Here is a 20299-nt window from a genome sequence, read left to right as displayed (position 1 = left end):
CAGGTGCCAAGTGGGGAAATGGTATGAAAACGATACTGGTCAATGAATTAGAGTGATTATCAATGTGTGCACTCTCTATAGTGGAGCAGGTTTACCATGTTTATAATGAATTATTTTTACTTTTTTGAACTACTGATATATTAGGCAGAATTCTAATTTACTGAAAGGATTCCTTGGTAGTTTCTTTGGTGGCAGTAATTATCAAATTTATTCCAGGTCCTAACCTTTCAAGGTGACAAAAATGCGAGCCGGACCACCACTCAGACATCGATAAGGCGACATGTGCGGTTTATCTCCTCCTATCACTCTCATTGCACCCGGTTTCATTTCATACATGTGAAGCGAATCACAATTAAGACCCAAGCTGGCTGTCGGATCCACTTGAGTTAGGTACTCCTAAGAAAGAAAGACCCGCAATGAAAAAGGTTAACATTTGCGAGGATTCAAATGCTGAAATCCGTCCGCAAGGACTTACCCTGAACGTCTTGGCTATCATGGAGTCCAGATAGGCCCACTCCGTCCTGTCACCGATCATCACGGAGCCCAGATAATGTTCCTGCTGTTGTTTATGCTCCTATGGAAAGGCAGGGGGTGCAATTTCTCATGACTATGTGAGTGCAAATAGTCAAAAAGTAACCTAGACCAGTGTGCATTTACCTCAGCTTGATCTCTAAAGCGAACCAGCACTTGTGCACATACCTCCTCCTGCTCAGAGGAAATACTTAATATGTTGCCTGGAGACACATCTGCACGACATAGGGAGAAAACAACCATAGTGGTTGGTTATGACATTAGGAATAATAAAACAATCCATAAAATACAACACAAGGGCTGTATGAAAAGCCCCAGAGAATAATGCCTGATTTTGTTTTGTTTTGTTTAAACCTGAATTTCCAGTTTTAGCCAATCAGATGCAAGTATTTGAGATAGACCGAAAGTCAGAAAAAAGTCAGTTATGCCAGCAATGCCATTTTCTGTCCAACTGTTTCATTGAGGATGTGTACGAGGGCAAAGAAAGGGGGGGGGGGGGGGGGGGTGTGTGTGGAGTACCCTTATCTAATTTAATAACGTAATGCCACTAACGTGACAAATCGCTCAACCAAAAAGTCGAAAAGAAGATCAACAAGTTTTATACTTTATTTATTAACGATGGACTTCTTTATTTTCATTTTTTACCCTGACCTATTCACGCATGGGAGTTTGATGTACTTACAACCATTATGTTTGTTTAAATTGTGTTGTTTATTCAGAGATCGCATCTGGACAGAAAAAGATATTGGTGGACCAAGAGAAAGAAATAATGAATGGAATACCATTACAAAAGATATAGGCATAAACATGCTACCTAATGTAACTAGTGTTACAATACGTGCTTGTGACTTACCTGCTCCTTTACAATCGTTCAGACTAAGGCTAAAGGACTTGGTGAGGGACATTGGCTGTCTCAGTGACGATCCGGAAAAGGAGGCCAGGCCCGAAGGCTGCGAGGTGGATGAAGTGGGACCAGACCCGGATAGGTGGCACTGACTCCCGACTCGCAGATGGTCATTCTCCGCCTTCAGGTTCTCCACCGTTGACTGGAATACAAGCATTCAGTATTAAAAAAATGTATAAAAAAGTCGGTAGATATTCTTTCCAGGATAAGCGGACCTCCATGTTGTCCATTGCGTCTCGGAGCTGCTCCAGCTGATGAGCAGAATTTAAAGCCTCAAGTCGAATGTCAGTCAGCTCTCTTTCTTTTTCCCATAGCTCTGAGCGTAACTCTGAAACTGCCATTTCATCTCCTTCTTCCACCTCTGTTATCTCCAGGACCCTTGAGTGATCACAAAAGTCATTGCAGACCCTCCAACCGAGAGCAGCAAATATTTGATTTTTTTTTTTTTTTTTTTTACCTGGAAGAGATATCAGATGTAGACATTTTGCGGGTGGCTGACATGTTATCTCCTGAATCCGATCCTTCATGCAGCAGCTTTGGTGAGTTAGGAGCAGAAGAGTCCGGTGTGACAATTTCTTCAATGTCAGAGCAGGTTTTGGTCCCTTTCTTAATGCTGAAGGCCTTGTTAAAGGAGCTTCTTAGCTAAAAAGAGACATATGACCACTTAGAGACAGTCAAACTCAAAACTCAGGGAATATATGACTTTACTATGGAGGAAGTTAAAGGACAAACACAATAAAAAATAAACCACGTGCCCATAAACCTTTCTAAAACATTTCGAAAGTCAGTTGTCGTTATTTCAGCGCAATTTGCATAAATGTTAGCAAACTTGGGAGTGCAATGGAATAATGTACACGACGCAATTTTTAGTTTGGTATTTGTGTTGTATTTGTCACTGAAGGAAGCGGCTCAATGTCAATGACAGACTGAGTTAAGAATGCTAAAAAAAACAATTATAACAGTGAATATCATTATCACTTGTGAGTTAAGCTTTAAGGATGACTGTTGAGGTGATAAATCTCGACAAAGATGACTCTTCCACTGCATGTGCAAAATAACAGAGCAACATCATTCGCATCGTAAAGCGGGTTTGCAAAGATACCAAGTTGTTTCAATTTGATCAAATGTGATGTATTTACACTTAACTGTAGAAACAAAGTGATTATAAAAAATGACTTCAATTTGGGCACCAATGTATCCTTATCTATGGAAAAAACCTCAACATTTATGGTAACCACACAGCATTGAAAAATGTGAAAAGACAAAACCGAAAATTCAGAGGGTGGTCATGATTTATTAGGGGTATGCAAACGGAGACAGCGGGTCATCACAGCAAGATGTTTGTCTTACCCAACTCTTTTTTTTCTTCTTTTTGGCTTCGTGGTCCTTTAAACTGCCTAAACTTGACATACTGGTCAAACTGTTGAGACTTGAGAGGCTTTCACACGAGTTCTGGCGATGAATCCGCAAGTCTGGGGCAAAACATAAAAGAAAAAATACTGAAGCAAATGTTCAAAGAAGGAGCGGACATGATCAAAATCACAAGATTGCTTTTTAAAAAATTATTTATTTTTATTTTCTAACCTTTATCATTATCCGGGTGGTTTAAGGCTACGTGTATAACGGCCTGTGCTTCCTCATTTTTGGACTTTAGAGCTTCTATGGTCTCCCGCAACTCCAGCAGCTCTGTGTCCTGCATACATAGAAAAAGAAGGATGCCTTTAGGAGAAGCAATGTCTGGTGTTTTTCTAGCAAAAAAAAAAAAAACAGTGGGAGGCCAGTGAGTTTTGATCCTGAAAATGTGACTACTTCAAAGGTACGAGTTCAAGCCCCATAGAGTGCTGGTTATTGTGTGCTTAAGTCATCCGTAGTGGACTGAAAACCTAAATCTGGCCCGTCTCCTTTAAGGTTAAAGAGACTTTGCTTGTGGCTGGACTGCACAGGTCAGTGCGCTGGCATAAACTACAAAAGCAAGTTCTGGAGCAATCCAGACAGGCCTTTCAGTAGGAGCAGCAAGGCATGAAGCATCACCAGAGACACCTCACATTTTAAACACACAGTGGTCAGCCCCTTCACCTCAGATCACAATATTCACACTCAAAGCGATAGGGCAATGGAAGAATGCAGGAATGTGTTGTGCACACGCAAACTAATTGAGGCTTCAGTGAGCTTTTTCTTTAAGCGATCCCCTTCTCGGGCTACGCTGAGCCTAAGTCATAACGCCACTGCGGCGAAGGGCCTCTAACCCACATTCCTCCACACCGCAAGCTGTCGTAAAAGTCACCTCGCCGCGTGACGGCAAAGACGTTGATCGCCGAGAACATCGGTTCAGTGATGAAATGCAGATGGAATTCAAGCTTGTGTGTGTGTTTTCTAATGCCGGGGTACCTTTTGCTCGTGACTTAAAGATAGACTCTGGAGTCGGGTTGACATCAGGGCAAGACTTTGCTCAAAGGCGGCCACCAGATTCGACTGTTTGAAAAAGAAAGAAGACATTGGAATCTGGAATACTCGACTCGAAACGTTTGCGCAAAGACAAATCTTATTTAAACCTTACTGGATGGCTTAGAAATATTGGTAACACTGAATATATGTTTTAGAGTGCTATGAAATCTTCTACAAATGTGTGATAGCATTTAGAAATATATATTTGCCAATCTTCAACATTAAAATGTGTTAGATTTAAACTCAGAGCACTTACATTAGCTGACAGTTGCGTGGTTAGGTTTGAAACCTTCTCCTGAGAAGACTCCAGTTCTCTCCTCAGCTTTCGGATTTGCTGCGGGGGAAAAAATTTGCTCAGTGTGGGTAATGTTCCATAAAAATAACTTACATGGAGGGTGTTTGAAATGAAGGACATGCTGGTTTCAATCAGACAATGGAGAAGGAAAGGGACAGAGCAGCAGAATGAACACAAACCTCTCCCTGTATCCTTTCCTCTGCCTTCCGATGCAGTTGAAAGAAAAGTAGAGATGTTAGAGAAAGAAAGGACATGCTTGAGAGAAGTAAGGAAAGAAACAACAGGAAAAGGGATAAATGCGTAGATACCTGTGACTGAATGGCATTCCCACTCACCGAAGAGTAATTTGATGAGGCATTGGATGCCAAGGAAATTGCAGATCCGTGAACTGAAACACAAAATTAGAGGTATCCCCGATGCAATGAGAAAAAATAGACATGTTAAGAATTAAAAAAAAAATCAAAAAGGGAAAACTATCTGTTCTGAATGATGTTTTATGATACAGCTGACTTTCATTTTAAACTTACATTCATCATTTACATCTTTGTCTCTGAAGGAGCCAGAGCGAACCATTCCTAAACTGCGAGGGCGTTCTGCAAGTGACAAAGTGCTTCCAAGTGGAGACGCCCCATAGAGTTCAATAGAATTGTCTTGCGTCGGGATGCTGTTGGATCGAGTCATCCTCGGTGGTCCACTAAGCGGGCTTGGCACTGGGAGTAGGGCGCAAGAATGAGGACAGTCAGTTCACTTTGTCAACACTTCATTATTTATGTCAAAAGAGATTTTCATCTAAAATAATTTTATTTCTATACTAGATAGGTGATTTGACTCTCCAAGTAAGTTGGTGATGAGTTTGCATAGATGAATATGGACCGTACTTCCGCACTATAAGGCGCACTGGATTATAAAATGCAGTAGTAGTCGGGGCTTGTGTTATACACCCACTAAATAGAGCAGGAGTAGTGTGAGTAGTGAGTTGTGTTATGCATCAACTAGAAGATGGAGCTGTGCTAAAGGGAATTTAACCAATAGTGTTCCATATACAAGGCGTATCGGATTATAAGGCGCAATGCTGTCTTTTGAGAAAATCAAAGTCTTTTAGTCGCGCCTCATAGTGCGGAAAATACGGTACACAGTTTTATTCCCAGACATACCTGAAGTGGTCGTGGGAGGGCGGGATAAGGATGTGGGCGAGGATGACAGCGTAGGAAGAGTGAGTGAGTCAGTCATGTTCAGAAGAGTATGTGAGTGTCTTCTGTCTCCTTTCTCCTTTCTGTCAAAGTCAACGTGCGAGGCACTGCTGAAGCTGCATAGTAAGAAGAAAAGGGCAGTGCTATTCAGTTCAGACAATTCCAAAAATATTCTCAGATTTTGTTGTTGTATATATAAATATGTTAATTCATATATTACCTTAAACCTTTCTTTGGCAGAGTGTTTCTGTCCCTGTGAGAACTGCAGGGATAAAAAAAATACAATTTGACAGGAGGCACAAGAGAGCAAACAAAGCAGACAACTGCTTTTAACTGATAATTATGACTTCCCCAGAAGAGGCCAATGCTGAAATTGACCAAAAGAGAAAAATGACTCATAGAGCATGGGCTGGTGGCCAAGAAGAATGAGTTTTCATCCAATGATAATCAATTCAATGTCTTTTACGACAGAAGGGGAATAAATTGTAGTTTATGGTAAGTAAAGTAACTGGGTGATTTACCTTAAAATCACAGAACACATCCTCTGTTAACCTCTAAATCGGGTTAAATTATATAAAAACGCTAAGGTACAATATTAGTCAAATTAGCACGACATGTTGATTGTTCTCACCTGTCTGTCTCTGCCAAGGACACTTGACTTCCAGAGGTCCAGCGTGCTGGGGAGCTTCTGTCTTCATGCCGATCTTTGTCTTTGGACTCACTAGAGTCGTAGCCTTTCACCAACTTCTCGCGACCCCTCTGCTGCTGGTCTGTAGCCACGCTCATCTGGAAAGGTAGGGACTCCATGCTGCGATGCAACCCAGAAACACGAGGGTAAAGCAGGGGAGAGGTGCTCCCGGTGCTCCTCTCCACTCCGAGAGAAGTAACCTGCCTGGGGCCCAAACCCATGCCGGAGCTTGGGAAGCAGGATGGAGAGTTCACATTGAGCAAAGGGGCAGGACTGGGGCTAAGGCAAGGACTTGTGGAAGTGGCTATTTCTTGAAGCTTTGCAAAAGGAGGAATCTTTGGAGGTACGGATTGCAGTATGCCGATGATCTCCATGTTGTTGGAGTTTAGCTTGTCAAGATGGTTGACAGAAGGAGGTTTCGTCAAACTACGGGATCCCGACAATCTATAGACGATGAAACACATGTTCACAGTTTTTAGACCAAAGACATATAAAGGGGTTGAGAATCACTACTTTCAAATATAAGGAACATCTTAAACACCTGTGGGTATTAGATGAGGGTAAATCTGTGCTCTTTCCCCCACTGGGAGGTCTGAGCCCTTGGAATCTCCCTCCATTCTCAGAAGCGGTTGGTGCTCGGATCCCCTTCAGGGAGCCACACTCCGAGTCCGACACGACAGCTTTAGCCTTGGCTCGCTCCTTTTCCTTCTCTCGGTCCGTTTGATTGACTGGAGTTGGGATCCCCCGACCGCCTGTTTTACTTAGCCCAGCTTGCTCTTTGAGTCTGGGGCCCTGGAGGGCAGTTCCAGAGGGCTTCGTCAGGCCCGAACCCGTGTCCGAGGTGCTGCTCACTGGACGCGCTGAGCTCGGCCGGGTTAGAGTCAAGGTATTTGTCTTGGCTGGACGGGGCAGAGAGCGGTACTGGAGTGATGTTCTGGCATTTGGAGACAAAAAGCCACCCTCGTCACTGTTAGAGACTTCCAGGCTAGTCTTACGTCCACTTGCTCCTGGTTTGATGGGAATGCCAGATGCCTTGGGAATGTTGCCACCAGAAGTCACAGTGGACGAATTGCTATTATTTGAAGTGGGCTTTTTGAAACCAAAGTTCCCTCCGGCCGATGGCCTAGCGAGACCTGATGGAGGTTTACGTTGCTCACAGGAACTGGTACCATTCCGCTGATCTTTCCCAGCATCAGAAGAAGAGCGCTGGAGACTGGAGTTTTTTACCGCTAGGCGAGATTTGTCTGATGGTTTTCCATCAGTCCTCACTGTACCTGGAGTAGAAGACAAAAAGACAGTTGCTTGCAAAATGTCTTTTATGTTACGTTAGACTGTATTCAGACGCCGTTTCTTATCTGAACACCTACAAAGTCTGTCTGCTGATAAAACCAAAGCTTTTTCTGAGCAGACAAACATTTCATAGATCTGACTCAGAGCCATGCATCGTACACTTACCCCTCTTTTCCATTCTGATCAGTTAAAAAAAAATATTCTCTGGATTTCCACTAATGCGAATGTCTGCATGTGTCACAGCTGTGGCGATCAGTCGGTGGAAAAATTCTGTTTAAAACTCAATTTCTCCGTAGTTCTCAGTAATATATTTGAAGGCAAGTTACAATATGTGATTCAGGCACAGTGTTTTCCAAAGAAGTAAGACTTCCATGAAAGTTATTATGTGAGAAATATATTTATGAGTCAATGAGAGAATTGCAAGCTTTCGAGTATTGGCCGGACTATTGAAATCTTCCAATGCGTAGGCATTTTTAATTGAGATCTATTGGGGGTTGTTATAAAGGTTTATATACGAGACATTAACAACTCAAAGAACTGCTGTTGAATGAGACCCACCGGCGTGTAGCCTTGGGCCATCTGGAGTCACTTATGGGTATTTTTAAACCCACAACGTGTATACACACATGCGTGCACACTCACAGTTCCCAGCGCTTATAGAAAAATGACGCATCATGTTTTCAATCTCTTTTATAGTTGTGAAAATTGGCTTTGTGTAATGTAAAAGTCGTAATCTATTGTATTTCCATAGGCTTAAACCTATGGTGACACGCTGACAGAATCAGGGTAGATATACTCTGTAAATTTTAACATTAGGCCTGCTTAATTGGCACCAACTGTAGGTACAGTAACCGCATGCATAAAGGAGAATGGGAGGGTATATTAAGTCATGACACTTTCCCTTAAAAAAAAGGAGATTACGATATCACATGGCAGCCGTCATTTTCAGAACGTCATTGGTAGATGGCTCAAAACCATTTGAGAACCATGAAGGTAAAAAAAAAGTACAAGTACAAGTGAAGGCCCTTGGCTGCATTTTGCAAAAATAAACTTTGCGACTTGAAGGCGCCTAATAAGGAACCCGACTGTTTTTTGGGGGAGAAATGCAGTCTTTTTCAACATTGGTAATTAAACTTGTAACACTATATTTACCAGTGGTGAGCAATTAAATCAGTGCTCCCAATTGGTTACGGGGAGAAAATAGCTGCAGAGAAAAGAACGACTGTGATTAAATCATCAAATGCTGGCAGTTAAAGCATGACCTACAATAAATTGGAGAAATATTTTTTCATGATTTGATTTTGATAAATGATGTAGGAACTCATGCCTATAATTATAGTCTCTGTTTCAGCCACATCCAGTGTCTTTTTATTTTTCTTTTTTTTAATTTAAATTTTAAACAACAAGCTTCAATATAAAAGTGCAGGAAATTGGAAGAGTAAAAAAAAATGTTTTCAAAGTGGTTGTGTATGTGGTTGGTTGGCAGGAAAGGAGTGGGTGGCAATGGGCGTTTGATACATGGTACCACTCTTTAAAGACCCAGAGGGTGGGCTGCAGCTGCAAGTCAATGTGTGTGCACAATGACAGTGAGTGTCTGTCCCTCCGTGTGGGTGTAAGGCTGGAGAAGCAAAGAATACTAAGCCGGAGAAATGTGTCAGTGTGCCTCTTTTATATCAGGTTCTAAAAGCAGATACAGTTGTGCACAATCATGCTTACCTGCCACTTTAAGCCCACTTGGGGGGGTGTGGGCAATGGGGGAGGTGATTGCCACTGGTGGGTTTCGCCCCTTTTTCAAAGCATGGCCCAGTGTTTGAGGCTTCTTCAGTTCGCCCTTTCCTCCTTCATGACTTTCCACCTGCAGCCTGGTCTTTTTCCATTTATTGGGCGATTCTGACTTGAGGCTTCCGGTGTCATATGTGCTGCTACCCAAACTCTTCCGGGTGGGCTTGGTGTTGTCACTGTCCCATGACAGCCCACTTTCCACCAGAGATCTTTTCTCAGCATCTGTGCGCATCTAGAAAAATATTAGACTGGATCAATAACATTGATACAAAATGTTGTCAGCAGTCAATATTTTTATCTCAGCCACGGTGCTTTGCATTTAATTGGTTGGTTACAAATACATCAATTCTCATCAATATTTAAAACTGTGATGAAAAGAGACAGGTATAACATTTATATACTTTATCCATTAAATGGCCTTATTTAATTGTTGGTACATAGATTTACCAAGGATTAAACATTGCTGGATTTCACACTGATTAAGTCAATATCAGAATTAAATGAGACATTAGTTAGCATTTCTTAATTATTTATTAATCAAAAATATCAAGTGTTTCAACCGATTGTGTAGACTTCTTAAGTCCAATTTAGGTAAAAAAAATAAAGAAAAATCCTATGAAAAATTGATATTGCAATGCTACAAAGTCAGCCGTGTTCATGGCCACAATACAACTGCTTCATTCATCAAAGATAACCCAGTTGAAAAGAGCCTCAGGCAGCAGGTGTCGCTTACAACGGACATGACAAACGGCTGGTTAAACAAGTCAAGTGGCAAGGAATATATGATGAGATTGTTTATCAAGATTAAAACGTCTGTTTTTTCAAACAATAGATCTTATACAAGGTGGGTGCAGTTCCTAAAGAGAGCTCACAATCTAACTTCTCTAATTTAAAAACAAATCAAATAAGTCTTTAAGCCCTCCTTTCCTTTGTCCCACTATCTTCTTACCCCATTGTCCTCTTTTAACATATTCAGCCCAAAAAATGTTAATTCAGTTTGAGATTAGGAATAACATTCATTCTACTCACAACAAAGGAGAATCATAACGGCAAAGTATCAGATGTAGAGGCAATTATGTATTTATTAAATAATATGGGGCACATGATGACACGGTGATTGGTTGCCATGGTATCGGGGGCATAGCGGCTAATGGCTTCCATGACTCCAGCAACAAGGCATGTTAGGAGACGCCCTGCAGGCTCTTTCTGGCCTTGATGCCGGACTGCAGATGGCCCCGTATACGTGTGTGAGCCCGACACCCGTGCTTCACTTATAGTCCAAGACAAAGAGATGCACTCTCAGCATCCCTGCACGACTGTTGCCATGGTTACAGCAATTTCGATTCTCGTGTGCTTCACTCTAGCTCTCGCTAAAATCCCATATTAACTGCAATGTGGAGGTGTAACCTACATCCATCCATTCACACAATGGCTGTATCTGGCAGCTTCAGAGATGATGAAGTCCTATTGCATCCCTACTTCAGTCTCTAAATTCCATTGGGAACAACTTAAGTGTACAAAGACTTACAACTTAAAAGCATCACACAGACAATTGCCTATTATCATTTGGATACCAAATATTGGAAATACTACAAATTATCACCATTTTCCCCCCAAAAACAATTCTTATATATTGTACAATGATTTACAAATTGACCACGTTAGTCAAAACTAGTAAAATAATTACTTTTCTTCCTAGGATCACTCGATGTTACTGAAACATTAACAAGATGGTCATGAAAATAATACTATTAACACTGCTGAAGGATACTGTTGCCATCTGCTAACCCTTTGGCAATATTACTAGTCTATTAAATAGAGGGCTGAATTCATGAATCTAGCAGAAAGTTAACAGTGCTAAGATCATTTCATAGAATTGTGTAAGCAATGACAAAAAACAGAGTTCAACCCCCTTCTAGACTGCATTCTTACAAATGATCACGACAGAATACTTAGTGGGACTGTTTCTGAGTACTGGAAGGTGTCCTAGTGCCTCTGATCAAAATGTGTGTCCAGTACAAACTCCAAGTAAGCATATGAAGCAATATAAGCACCTTGGATAATGAACACTTTAATACTAACATAGTGGTGGCCCTTTTGTGTTCTCGTGGAATCATGTGGTACTTACCACAATGGCTGAGTTTCTGCGGGAGCCAATAGGGGTGGAAGGAAGTGACGCGAGCGTTGGGCTTGTGATGAACTCCTCAGAGCTAAGGTTGTCGGAGCCGTCACTCAGGCCGCTGCTGATGGAGCTGCTTTCATCCCAGCTAGAACACAAAATGGTTTGCAGATGATGATGATGTTCATAAGTTGGTTTGTCATCATGGTGACCTGTCTAACTTCACCATTAAACGAAACACGCTCATTAAAAGACCATGTGTGATTCTGTAAACTGGAACTCTGCTGAAAAACTGACCTCATCGTAACACGTCTATATATTATTACGCTTTTTTTTTTGCCACTCTCTACAATACCTGCAAAACAAAAAAACATTGAGACTCCATTTTAAGCGGAGGAGTAGCCAGAGTCGCCTATTGGCCTGCCTGCTTGAAAGTAAAAAAAGACTAATACTGAATCCCATAGTAGTCTGACACGTAGGCAATAGCAGACTATTGACTGTATCAACATTTTCAGAGGTGCAATCATTCCTCGCGAGTTTTTGCTGTTCGTGTTGGGGCTTGGTCCCTTAAGTCAGTGAACTTCGAAGGTTCCCTGTTATGCAGGGTGGGAATGTCAAAGTTTCACCCTGACACGTTCCACCTGGCAATAATGGAAAATTCCATTTAACTTGCTCTGAATCTTACAAAGCAACCATTTCAAATCGGTTGTGTTTAGTTTTTTTTGTATTGGGAGTCACTCATGTTGCAGAGAACAGATTATGTTTAATCATTGTTTGGAAAACTGCTATATATTTTAGTAGTGCATTGAAATTAATTACCCAAGCGCCACAAGCTCAGTTACACCAGCAACTGACTCACTTGTTTTTCACTTTGTCTTTGATGAAAAATTCATAGGCACCGAGGCTGACTCCTCTACATGCACGCAACATCCAACTTTCACCCTGTTGGCAATGCAGGCACGTTCAGACAAAGTCAACATAAGCCTAAGACTATAAAAATAGGACTAAAGAACATATACAATGCGGGTGCTGAAATTATAATTTCAGCTCTAATTAGAGGCATCAGAAGCAATTACCAAGCATGGTTTGTTTCCACTCAAGACAAATTTCTGTCAAAATTGTGACATCAAAAAGCTGATCGGATCTTGATAGGGTTTATCTCAAATACTAAATAAGATCGTTCAAGTGTGGTCAATGCAAAGATGAAGACTAATAAAACTGTGGTGTAACGTTAACAACTGTACGCATGATATATGAAGTTGATTGTGTTTCAGGCAGGGGTGCAGAGGATGTGCCCTCTTTTGGGTCATTACGTTAGGCTGCTCTTACAGTATAGGGTGGGTGGGGGTGCACTAATAAGGTCAAAGCTATACAGTGTAATACAGATAAGGATGGAGAAACAAGGCCTTCCGGTTGGGTGCCTGTATGGGTCACACCACAGCCTAGGGGGCTTGATGACAGCTATTAGGGGGGTCGTGGGGGAAACCCTGTCCTGTCTAGCCAGTGAGTATCTTTGACACACAAAAAAAAAAAAAAAAAAAAAAAAGAGAATTTCAGATCTGAAAACTTTGTGCATTATAGCGTCCCAGTAGCATTAAACTTCATTTTGGATTGTTGTAGTAGTCTGTTGAGAGATGGAACATTTGGTTCCATTATAGGTTGCGGAACTAAAGTTGTTCCTTCTTATACAGTGTTTTTCCTACAAATGTCTCCACTGTGGGACTTTTATACAGCATTACTGTTTTAAAGTCCATCAATGTTGACCTTCCCCCAGAGTCTTGCCCAACACATGAATATGTCATTCTTTCCTCATTCGACACCCTCTCTGCTAGAGGATAAACCTCCATGAGGGATCTGCAGCTGTGGATCATCACCAGCAACAGATGTATGAAGCAATACTTGTTTTTTCAGAGCAAACAGACAAACATTAACTGAACTGGTTTATGTCACTCAAGACAATGTCAAGACAAAGTTAAACAATGCAGATACCATCGGAATAATAAGGGTGAGCAGGCTAAACCAATACTACTAGTCTTTATGTGAAAGGTGATAAATTCCTCTTCCACTTCTCAGTTTGAATACAAGGACAAAAAGACAGCTTATACTATTAAGGCTACTACAATAAAATAAAAATACACCATGGCTAAGGTGGTAAAGTGCACTTAAATGTGAGCAATTCATCAAATGCGACATAGACATGATGAAATAAAGAAAAGTTGCCTCGAGCAATGATCCGCTCATATGAAATTTAATCCTTCTTCAATATGCAACTCTTATTTGCCCTGTGATTTGAAGAAAAAAAAAACGGAAATTCAACAAAATCCTTGGAAGATAAACATCTTAAGCTTCCCGTGACTGGACTTTTGTGACATACTGAAAAGGAATTTCATTTCCCAGCCAAGAGCTGATATCAATCCATAACATTCAACATGCAAGGGCAGCTTTAGAAACTTTCAAAAACTCTGTAGACAGATAAAAGCATGCCTAAAACAGTAACATGTTTACAGACAAACTAAAAAACTAGGGAAAACATTTTTAAAAGACCACTAAAGAAACACAACACAAAAAGAACCTTCTCATTTTTTAGGATATTGCACTGGAATCCCTTTTAATGGGGCCATGCCTTATATTAAGTTTGCTTATACATAAGACAAGAACATCCTGGGAAGAGTATTTTGAAAAGCTCTTTTCAAACCAACCCAAAAATCAAATTAATAACAGTGCATGCATCAAACCATATGACAACAAATAAAAGTGTCAACCACAACCATTTATAAGGTTGCTAATTCTTCCCCAAAAGCCGTCTATTGTTGGCAACATTATCTTGTTGTGGTAGATGATTTAAAAAATAAATAAATTTCAACTGTGACAACTGTTTCTGGTTAAATCTTATGACAATTTTATTGTGTGGCGCATATTTTCATTTTAACTTCCGTTTGAAGATGTGATTTCAGCTGTGCTGGCCAACATGACAACTGGGCATTATTTCAAATTCTCTGTGTTTTTCAATCTTACAGATTGATGGTCAACAGTTGTTCATTTTTCTTCACACAGGATACACACACTCACCACAATTGTGCCTCATAGTTTCAATGGTTTACTATCTGCTCAGCTAAATGGTGTGCTTTCATTAACAAGTCTCTTTGTTCATCTGCTACGCAAGCCGTTAGCCTAATTACTCATCACTATCCGCAACACAAGCTTTTTTGCGGTTGATTGTCTTCTTAGTGCTCTAAAATGGGAAAATGTGCTCAAATAAAGTGAGGTTAAACAGTGTTTAGACAAAGCAACCGAGTCTGCAGAGATTTGTGGTTTTCTGGTAATTTCCCATCTCAAATGTACGATCGCCTGGTAATAGTTGATAAGGAGGAGTTCTCTTTAAATAAATGAATGAATACATTACGAGATGAGCATTTCTGTTGTTGTTTTTGCAACTATGTACTATGCGGCTAATCTTTTAAAAGGTTGTCCCTACATACAGTTAATCCAGTCCCCTTCAAATTGGCTGTGCAAATCCATGGAAAGACTGTGTACACGTCTACAGTGGACAGGAAAGTTCCATTCCTAATAAAATCCACAGTGTCACATGGCCTAACCCAAAATTACTATATCAGAAGCCTTCCTGGTTGTGCTGATGCATTTTCAATCAAGTGGAAAAAAAGGGCACTGCCAGATTGGCACCAACCAGTTGACTGGCGAGACAGAAAGAGAGTCATGTGGGAAGGCTGCAGTAGTCATTCATCTCAAAAGATGCGACTAAAATAATGTAATCACTGTTTGTTGGAATGAAATGATAAACGTATTATATAGAAATGCAGTTTTGCCATTTACCTGCTTAATCCTAAGAGAGGTCTGCACGTACAGCTGCCGTGCACAGATGGCAAACAACATGAGTTCTTGGACCACTTCAGCTGTTATCGCCAGGAAACAGATACAGTGATCAGTGTATCACTTGTGTTTGGGCGTAACACACTGTCCTGTCAGGCTAATTTTTTTGTCTAGTTAAATATAGCATACAATGACACGCTATGCAATAGATGTTCTAATCACTCTACTGTATTTTTTTTCTAACTTTTTTCCCCCGATACATTTCTTTTTCACTGCACTTTGCCACTTTGGTTACTTGAGATGAGTTTATTCCTTCCTATGTGTGTGTTTAACTTACATTTTTATCCGTGAATCAAATTAGAAACACTGCCAGATGACGGCCAGCATTTCACAAGTTGAGCCATTCGTATCGCAAGCTTCCACTGTATTATAGGCGAGTATTTCAATAGGAACATGGGCCTCCTTTCTTTCCATATTTCTCTGCAATCTGTTATCCTTCCGTGCAGAACCATATATGGCCGTAAAGACCCCACCCTGCAGGCCTAACCCACATTAACTATTATTACTGGAAAACCTCAAAGGAGGACATAACTGTATAGTGAATGGATGGTGCAGTTAACATCAGAACTCTGAATTATTTAAAATAATTTTACTGCTCTCTAGAAACATGAGCCATTCATCCCAGAGCAACACTGGCATAGCGTCTGTGCAGACATCGCTAATAAATTACTTTTAACAATGGCACATTGCGGCGCGACTGCTAAGGACGCTTTTGTGCACAAATCACTCATTAAATAGGTTTTAATTTGTTACACTGCTTCACATTCTCAGATGAGCTGTATTGTTGAATACTTGCAGTAAATCACAGGACAATTAAGACTGCAGGCTTTGGGTATAAACTAATAAGTGAATTTGCCTGTCAGCATTACAGTAGCTGTGATTTGCACAAGTGCGTCCAGATTAAGATACTGTGGCTAAAGTGACCAAAAGCATGCACATACATGTACAGTATTTGCGCATTAACGGGTATTAGGGCACAGGCTGGAGTTACTGAGTTTAATTACTGCTAATTCCATCTGCCAAGGAATAGGACTAGGCCTCAACACAAGGTTTGTGCATGTATAGAAAACCTGGACAAAAGTCGCTTCTATCAAAGAGGAAATATCCCGTTGTGTCTTTGATGGGTATGACCCTGACATCAATGCCCCGAGGGAGATTAGGCCTCAACATTATTTCACTTAAGCATGCAGACATGTATGTACAAATGGCCTTTCATGTGAATGACAAGTCAGGTTTGTAATGCAAAACGCTTTCCCACATAGAAATTTGATATTTAGATTTTCCTTGCGAATTCGTGGTAAAAATTTCACGAAATATTTAATAAAAGTCTAACGGGCTCTAATCAGCAGAATGTTCACATATTTTGAATGATGGTATGACAACTAAATAACAACCCCTTTGGCTTAAATCATGTTTTATGGTTGGCAGGCGGCGACATAAATCTCTAATCAAGATGTTGCTAAATGAAGTTTGTCCAACACGTTGCAGCCAAGAGTTGATTTGACTTTTAACTACTTTAATCTCATGAAATGAAGCAGGACCTAAAAGAGTGTGGTCTCACGCATCATATAAGGAAGTACTACTCTTGGAACTATAAAGAGTGAGACGAGTGATCAAGCTGACACATACCAAGTCAACCTGACCCACTGTATACTCCAATCTGGAAGGCAGGAGTTGCAAAAACTGCATCCTGATTCCTGCTTGGATTGACATCCTGCTCATGGAAGGTCAAAGTTTTAAGGCGAGAAGCTGCCAGTCTCTGATGGAAGATCAACGGCTTGGAGTCTTAGCACTGAAATGTCGTTAAACCTCTTTTGCATAAACTAAGGCTTTAAGTACTGAATGAGAAATGTGGAGATGATTTTTTTTTGCAAAGTGCCCTAATACTTCAAGTAGAGAACGTGACAAAATAGGTCAAAGAGTGAATGATTTGGCAAAAAAAAAAGTTTCTGGCTTTCAGAGAGATCTGAGACGGCTGAGTAGCTTACATTTGAATATTTATCCAGTTTTATGACCAAAATCTAGACTGAGAGAATAAGAAAAAGAGAAACGGCACTCACAAAACAAGGTGGAATGCTCTTTCAAATCACTTCCTTAAGTAATTCCGTCTGGGGTTCAATGCGAAGCACCCACTGACTTTAGCTTTAGTTTAAAGATTTGGGGAGGAGTTCAACAACGGGGAACCCCGGCTTTCAGAGGCCTGGGGCTGGATCCAGGGGTTGGGTGCTCGGGTAGAATTACCCATGGCCTCCCTCCAGAAATGTCAGCTGACTTAACGGCTGTGTGAATTAACGACAGAGGGATGTTTTGGTTTGAAAGAAGGCGAGTGCCGGGTTTAGCGAGAAGGAAGGAAAAGAAAGATGTGAATGAGGGAGGTACCACTTTTGAATGTACATAGCATGTTTTTTCCAAGTTGATGTTAACTTGAAGCAGCTGTGTGGACCATGGTGGGGTACAAATAAAAGAGTTTGGTCAACACAATACAGTTAAGTCCAAGGTCAAGCAAACAAATCGGCGTGTGCCGCCTGGTCGGGGGGATTTTTGGCTATTGACTAGTCAAAATACAAGTATATTAATTAACAGCAATGTCAGTTTGGTATAACTATTCTATACTATTATGATGATAATGCTTTTCTAGGAACAGCTCAAAAGTCAGTGCTTGGTTTCAAGCAATGTGTTTTGTCAGCTTTTGCTTGTCAGATGGAATGAAAGGGAAAGAATAAAGCCAATCAGCACAAATACCTCAATTGTATGTGTTTGTTTAATTGGCTAAAGCTTTACAAAGGTACTAGAAATCTGTCCAGACCACCACTAAGCACCTTACAAAGGTTGTCCAAACAACTTCTCAGCAAAAAAGAAAGAAAGGTTTGTGTAAAGGCCCATTGATAGGGGCAGACAACCCCTCTAACTTTCACTACTACAACACTTTCGGCTTGTCCCGTGAGGGGTCGCCACATCAAATCACTGTTACTGGGAAGTTCCACCCACAACATCCTCCTAATAGTATAGTCCCAATTTCTCCTCTGGACATGTCCAATTCCAAACCATCCAAGTCTGGTCTCTCTGACCTTGTCTCCAAAAAGTCCAACCATCCCCGTCTCATTCTCTCATTCCTAATTCTATCCAATCTCATCACTTCTAAGGAGGACCTCATGATCTCTACTTCTAGGTCCGCCTCCTGTCTTTTCCTCAGAGCTACTGTCTCTAAACCATACATAATGGCTGGCCTAACCACTGGCTATAGACATTTCCTTTCATCATCACTGACACTTTCCTATCACATAACACACCTGATCCTTTCCTCCAGCTGTTCCAGCCTGGTTGCACACAGTTCTTCACTTTCTTTCCACATTCTCCATCACCCTGCACTGTTGACCCCAGGTACTTGTCCATTACTTTCATCCCATCTACTTGTAATTTCACTGTCGCCCCTGGGACCTTCTAATTTGTTCACATATTCTGCTCCGAGTGCTACATCATTAGTAGGTAAATGAGGATCTAGTGTCAAAGCGTTTCAAGTCCCTTAAAGGTGTAAGCCCATTTAACATTGACCAAGCCACAGAAATATTTAAGGCATAGCCACAGTATGTGGTGTACCTCTAAAACTGTTCATAATTAAACAAAATTGTTGTTGTTTGTCTCACAAATCAAAACAATTGTCTGAATGACAGCTCGACTGTCCAAAAAACTCACCACTATGTGTATAGGGTTCCAGTTTAGGTTGCGGAACTAAAGCCCTCTCTACATGTCTAGAGAGGTGACCGACATGCCTCGAGGACACTCCCATAGGGGCATGCACCCGTCACCTGCTGTCACCCAGAAGAGACACATAATGCTCATGTCACTTTAAGATGTTTGAGCATTCCTCGCCGTGGGGCTGCTGAAAACACCCATTTCACATTCCAGTTTGTGTATTCCAGGGTCCCACTCCCTATTCCTCACATATGAAAGCACGTGCTTACATTGAAGTATCATAGAAATACCGCGCGTTTCAGTGTATGAACATGAGGGTGTGGGGGGTTCACATTGATTCAATTTTATAGGTTCTGTTGCACCTTTTTCCCTTCATGTCCTGTGACCCTAATGTGGTGCTGTGTTACCTTATATTTGATGTTATTCGCCTCACTGTAGGAGTCATCACCTCATGAAAATATGAGCCCAGTTTGTTAACATGCACTCGTGTGTATAATAAAAGGTGTGAGTGAGCATGTGTCTTACGAACACAGGTTACAAGCGTCTGTTGTTTCACTCTCATTAATGACCTCTAATGCAGGACAAGTAACTTGCTGAGCACCAAGATTCAGATGGCTTTGTTGATTGGGAGACGTAAGCAAATGGGAGATTATGGTTATTCATTATGTGTCAATAATTGACTTGTGGAAAAGCGTTATCTAAATGAACATGACTTGACGTACATTGGCAGAATAATCTGCCTAGTGCTTAGGCGTGTTCTTTCGTAACATCACTGCATCAGTCGAACTCAGCAAAGTGTGTTTTCACAACAGAAAAATCTAGCGATGAGGCCACTGTCAGGACAACGGATAACATCGGTGACAAGAGAGCGAGCGCAAACCCAACAGTTTAGCAGTGTCGACAGATTAATGTCTGCCAATGAAATGGATACGTGCAACAACTCTATCAGTGTTAAACAACCAAACACATCTTTAATCACTACACTCAAACTGTAATTTAGCAGCTGTTGAAAATAAGTCAGGAAATGCCTCAGCCGATGCGACCTTCTGTTTTACCTGTGACTCACGGAGACACACAATAAATGACATCAGCCATGACACACACCTGTACTACTCTCCTCGTCTATTTTTAAATGGAATGTCATTACATTGATTTATGGGACTTTATGTCAATGAGTGATGTCACCAGCTTCCCAATCTGTAGTTATCACCGAGGGTCGCGCTGAGCGGACCACAGACTGTAAAGAACTGGATAAAGTGATGGTGATGTCACCCATCGCAATCGCCTGCTACCATTTGAAGATTGCCATTACAGCCACCATGTTTTTCTCTCGGTGTCCGTGGAGCCCATATTTGGAGTTTTATAACCACACGCCAGTACGTAAGTTTATGACTGGGTCAAGCTTACGAGAGACGTAGGCCATACATTCAGTATGAATTCAAAATTTGAGACAGGGTAAACATGGTTAATTTTG

General features: G+C 41.1%; 1 protein-coding gene across 1 annotated transcript in view; it reads right to left on the bottom strand.

Moving 5' to 3' along the window:
• nav1a (neuron navigator 1a) overlaps positions 1-20299 on the bottom strand; it is a 79477-nt gene that overhangs the window by 2883 nt on the left and 56295 nt on the right. The window contains exons 11-29 of the mRNA XM_077724502.1: positions 11254-11392; positions 9060-9357; positions 6595-7327; positions 5997-6497; positions 5586-5627; positions 5330-5481; positions 4703-4885; positions 4511-4563; positions 4355-4378; positions 4137-4214; positions 3824-3907; positions 3020-3128; positions 2786-2907; positions 1893-2077; positions 1651-1813; positions 1385-1577; positions 658-746; positions 476-574; positions 225-396 (exon numbers count right to left, since the gene is read on the bottom strand). Coding sequence (XP_077580628.1) covers positions 225-396; positions 476-574; positions 658-746; positions 1385-1577; positions 1651-1813; positions 1893-2077; positions 2786-2907; positions 3020-3128; positions 3824-3907; positions 4137-4214; positions 4355-4378; positions 4511-4563; positions 4703-4885; positions 5330-5481; positions 5586-5627; positions 5997-6497; positions 6595-7327; positions 9060-9357; positions 11254-11392 — 3419 coding nt within the window. The remainder of the gene's footprint in view (positions 1-224; positions 397-475; positions 575-657; positions 747-1384; positions 1578-1650; positions 1814-1892; positions 2078-2785; positions 2908-3019; positions 3129-3823; positions 3908-4136; positions 4215-4354; positions 4379-4510; positions 4564-4702; positions 4886-5329; positions 5482-5585; positions 5628-5996; positions 6498-6594; positions 7328-9059; positions 9358-11253; positions 11393-20299) is intronic.

This window comes from Stigmatopora nigra, chromosome 1 (genome assembly GCF_051989575.1).
Source record: "Stigmatopora nigra isolate UIUO_SnigA chromosome 1, RoL_Snig_1.1, whole genome shotgun sequence".
NCBI classification, from domain to species: domain Eukaryota; kingdom Metazoa; phylum Chordata; class Actinopteri; order Syngnathiformes; family Syngnathidae; genus Stigmatopora; species Stigmatopora nigra.
Note: the sequence above shows the minus strand (reverse complement) of the source record. Positions and strands in the feature narration are given on the sequence as shown.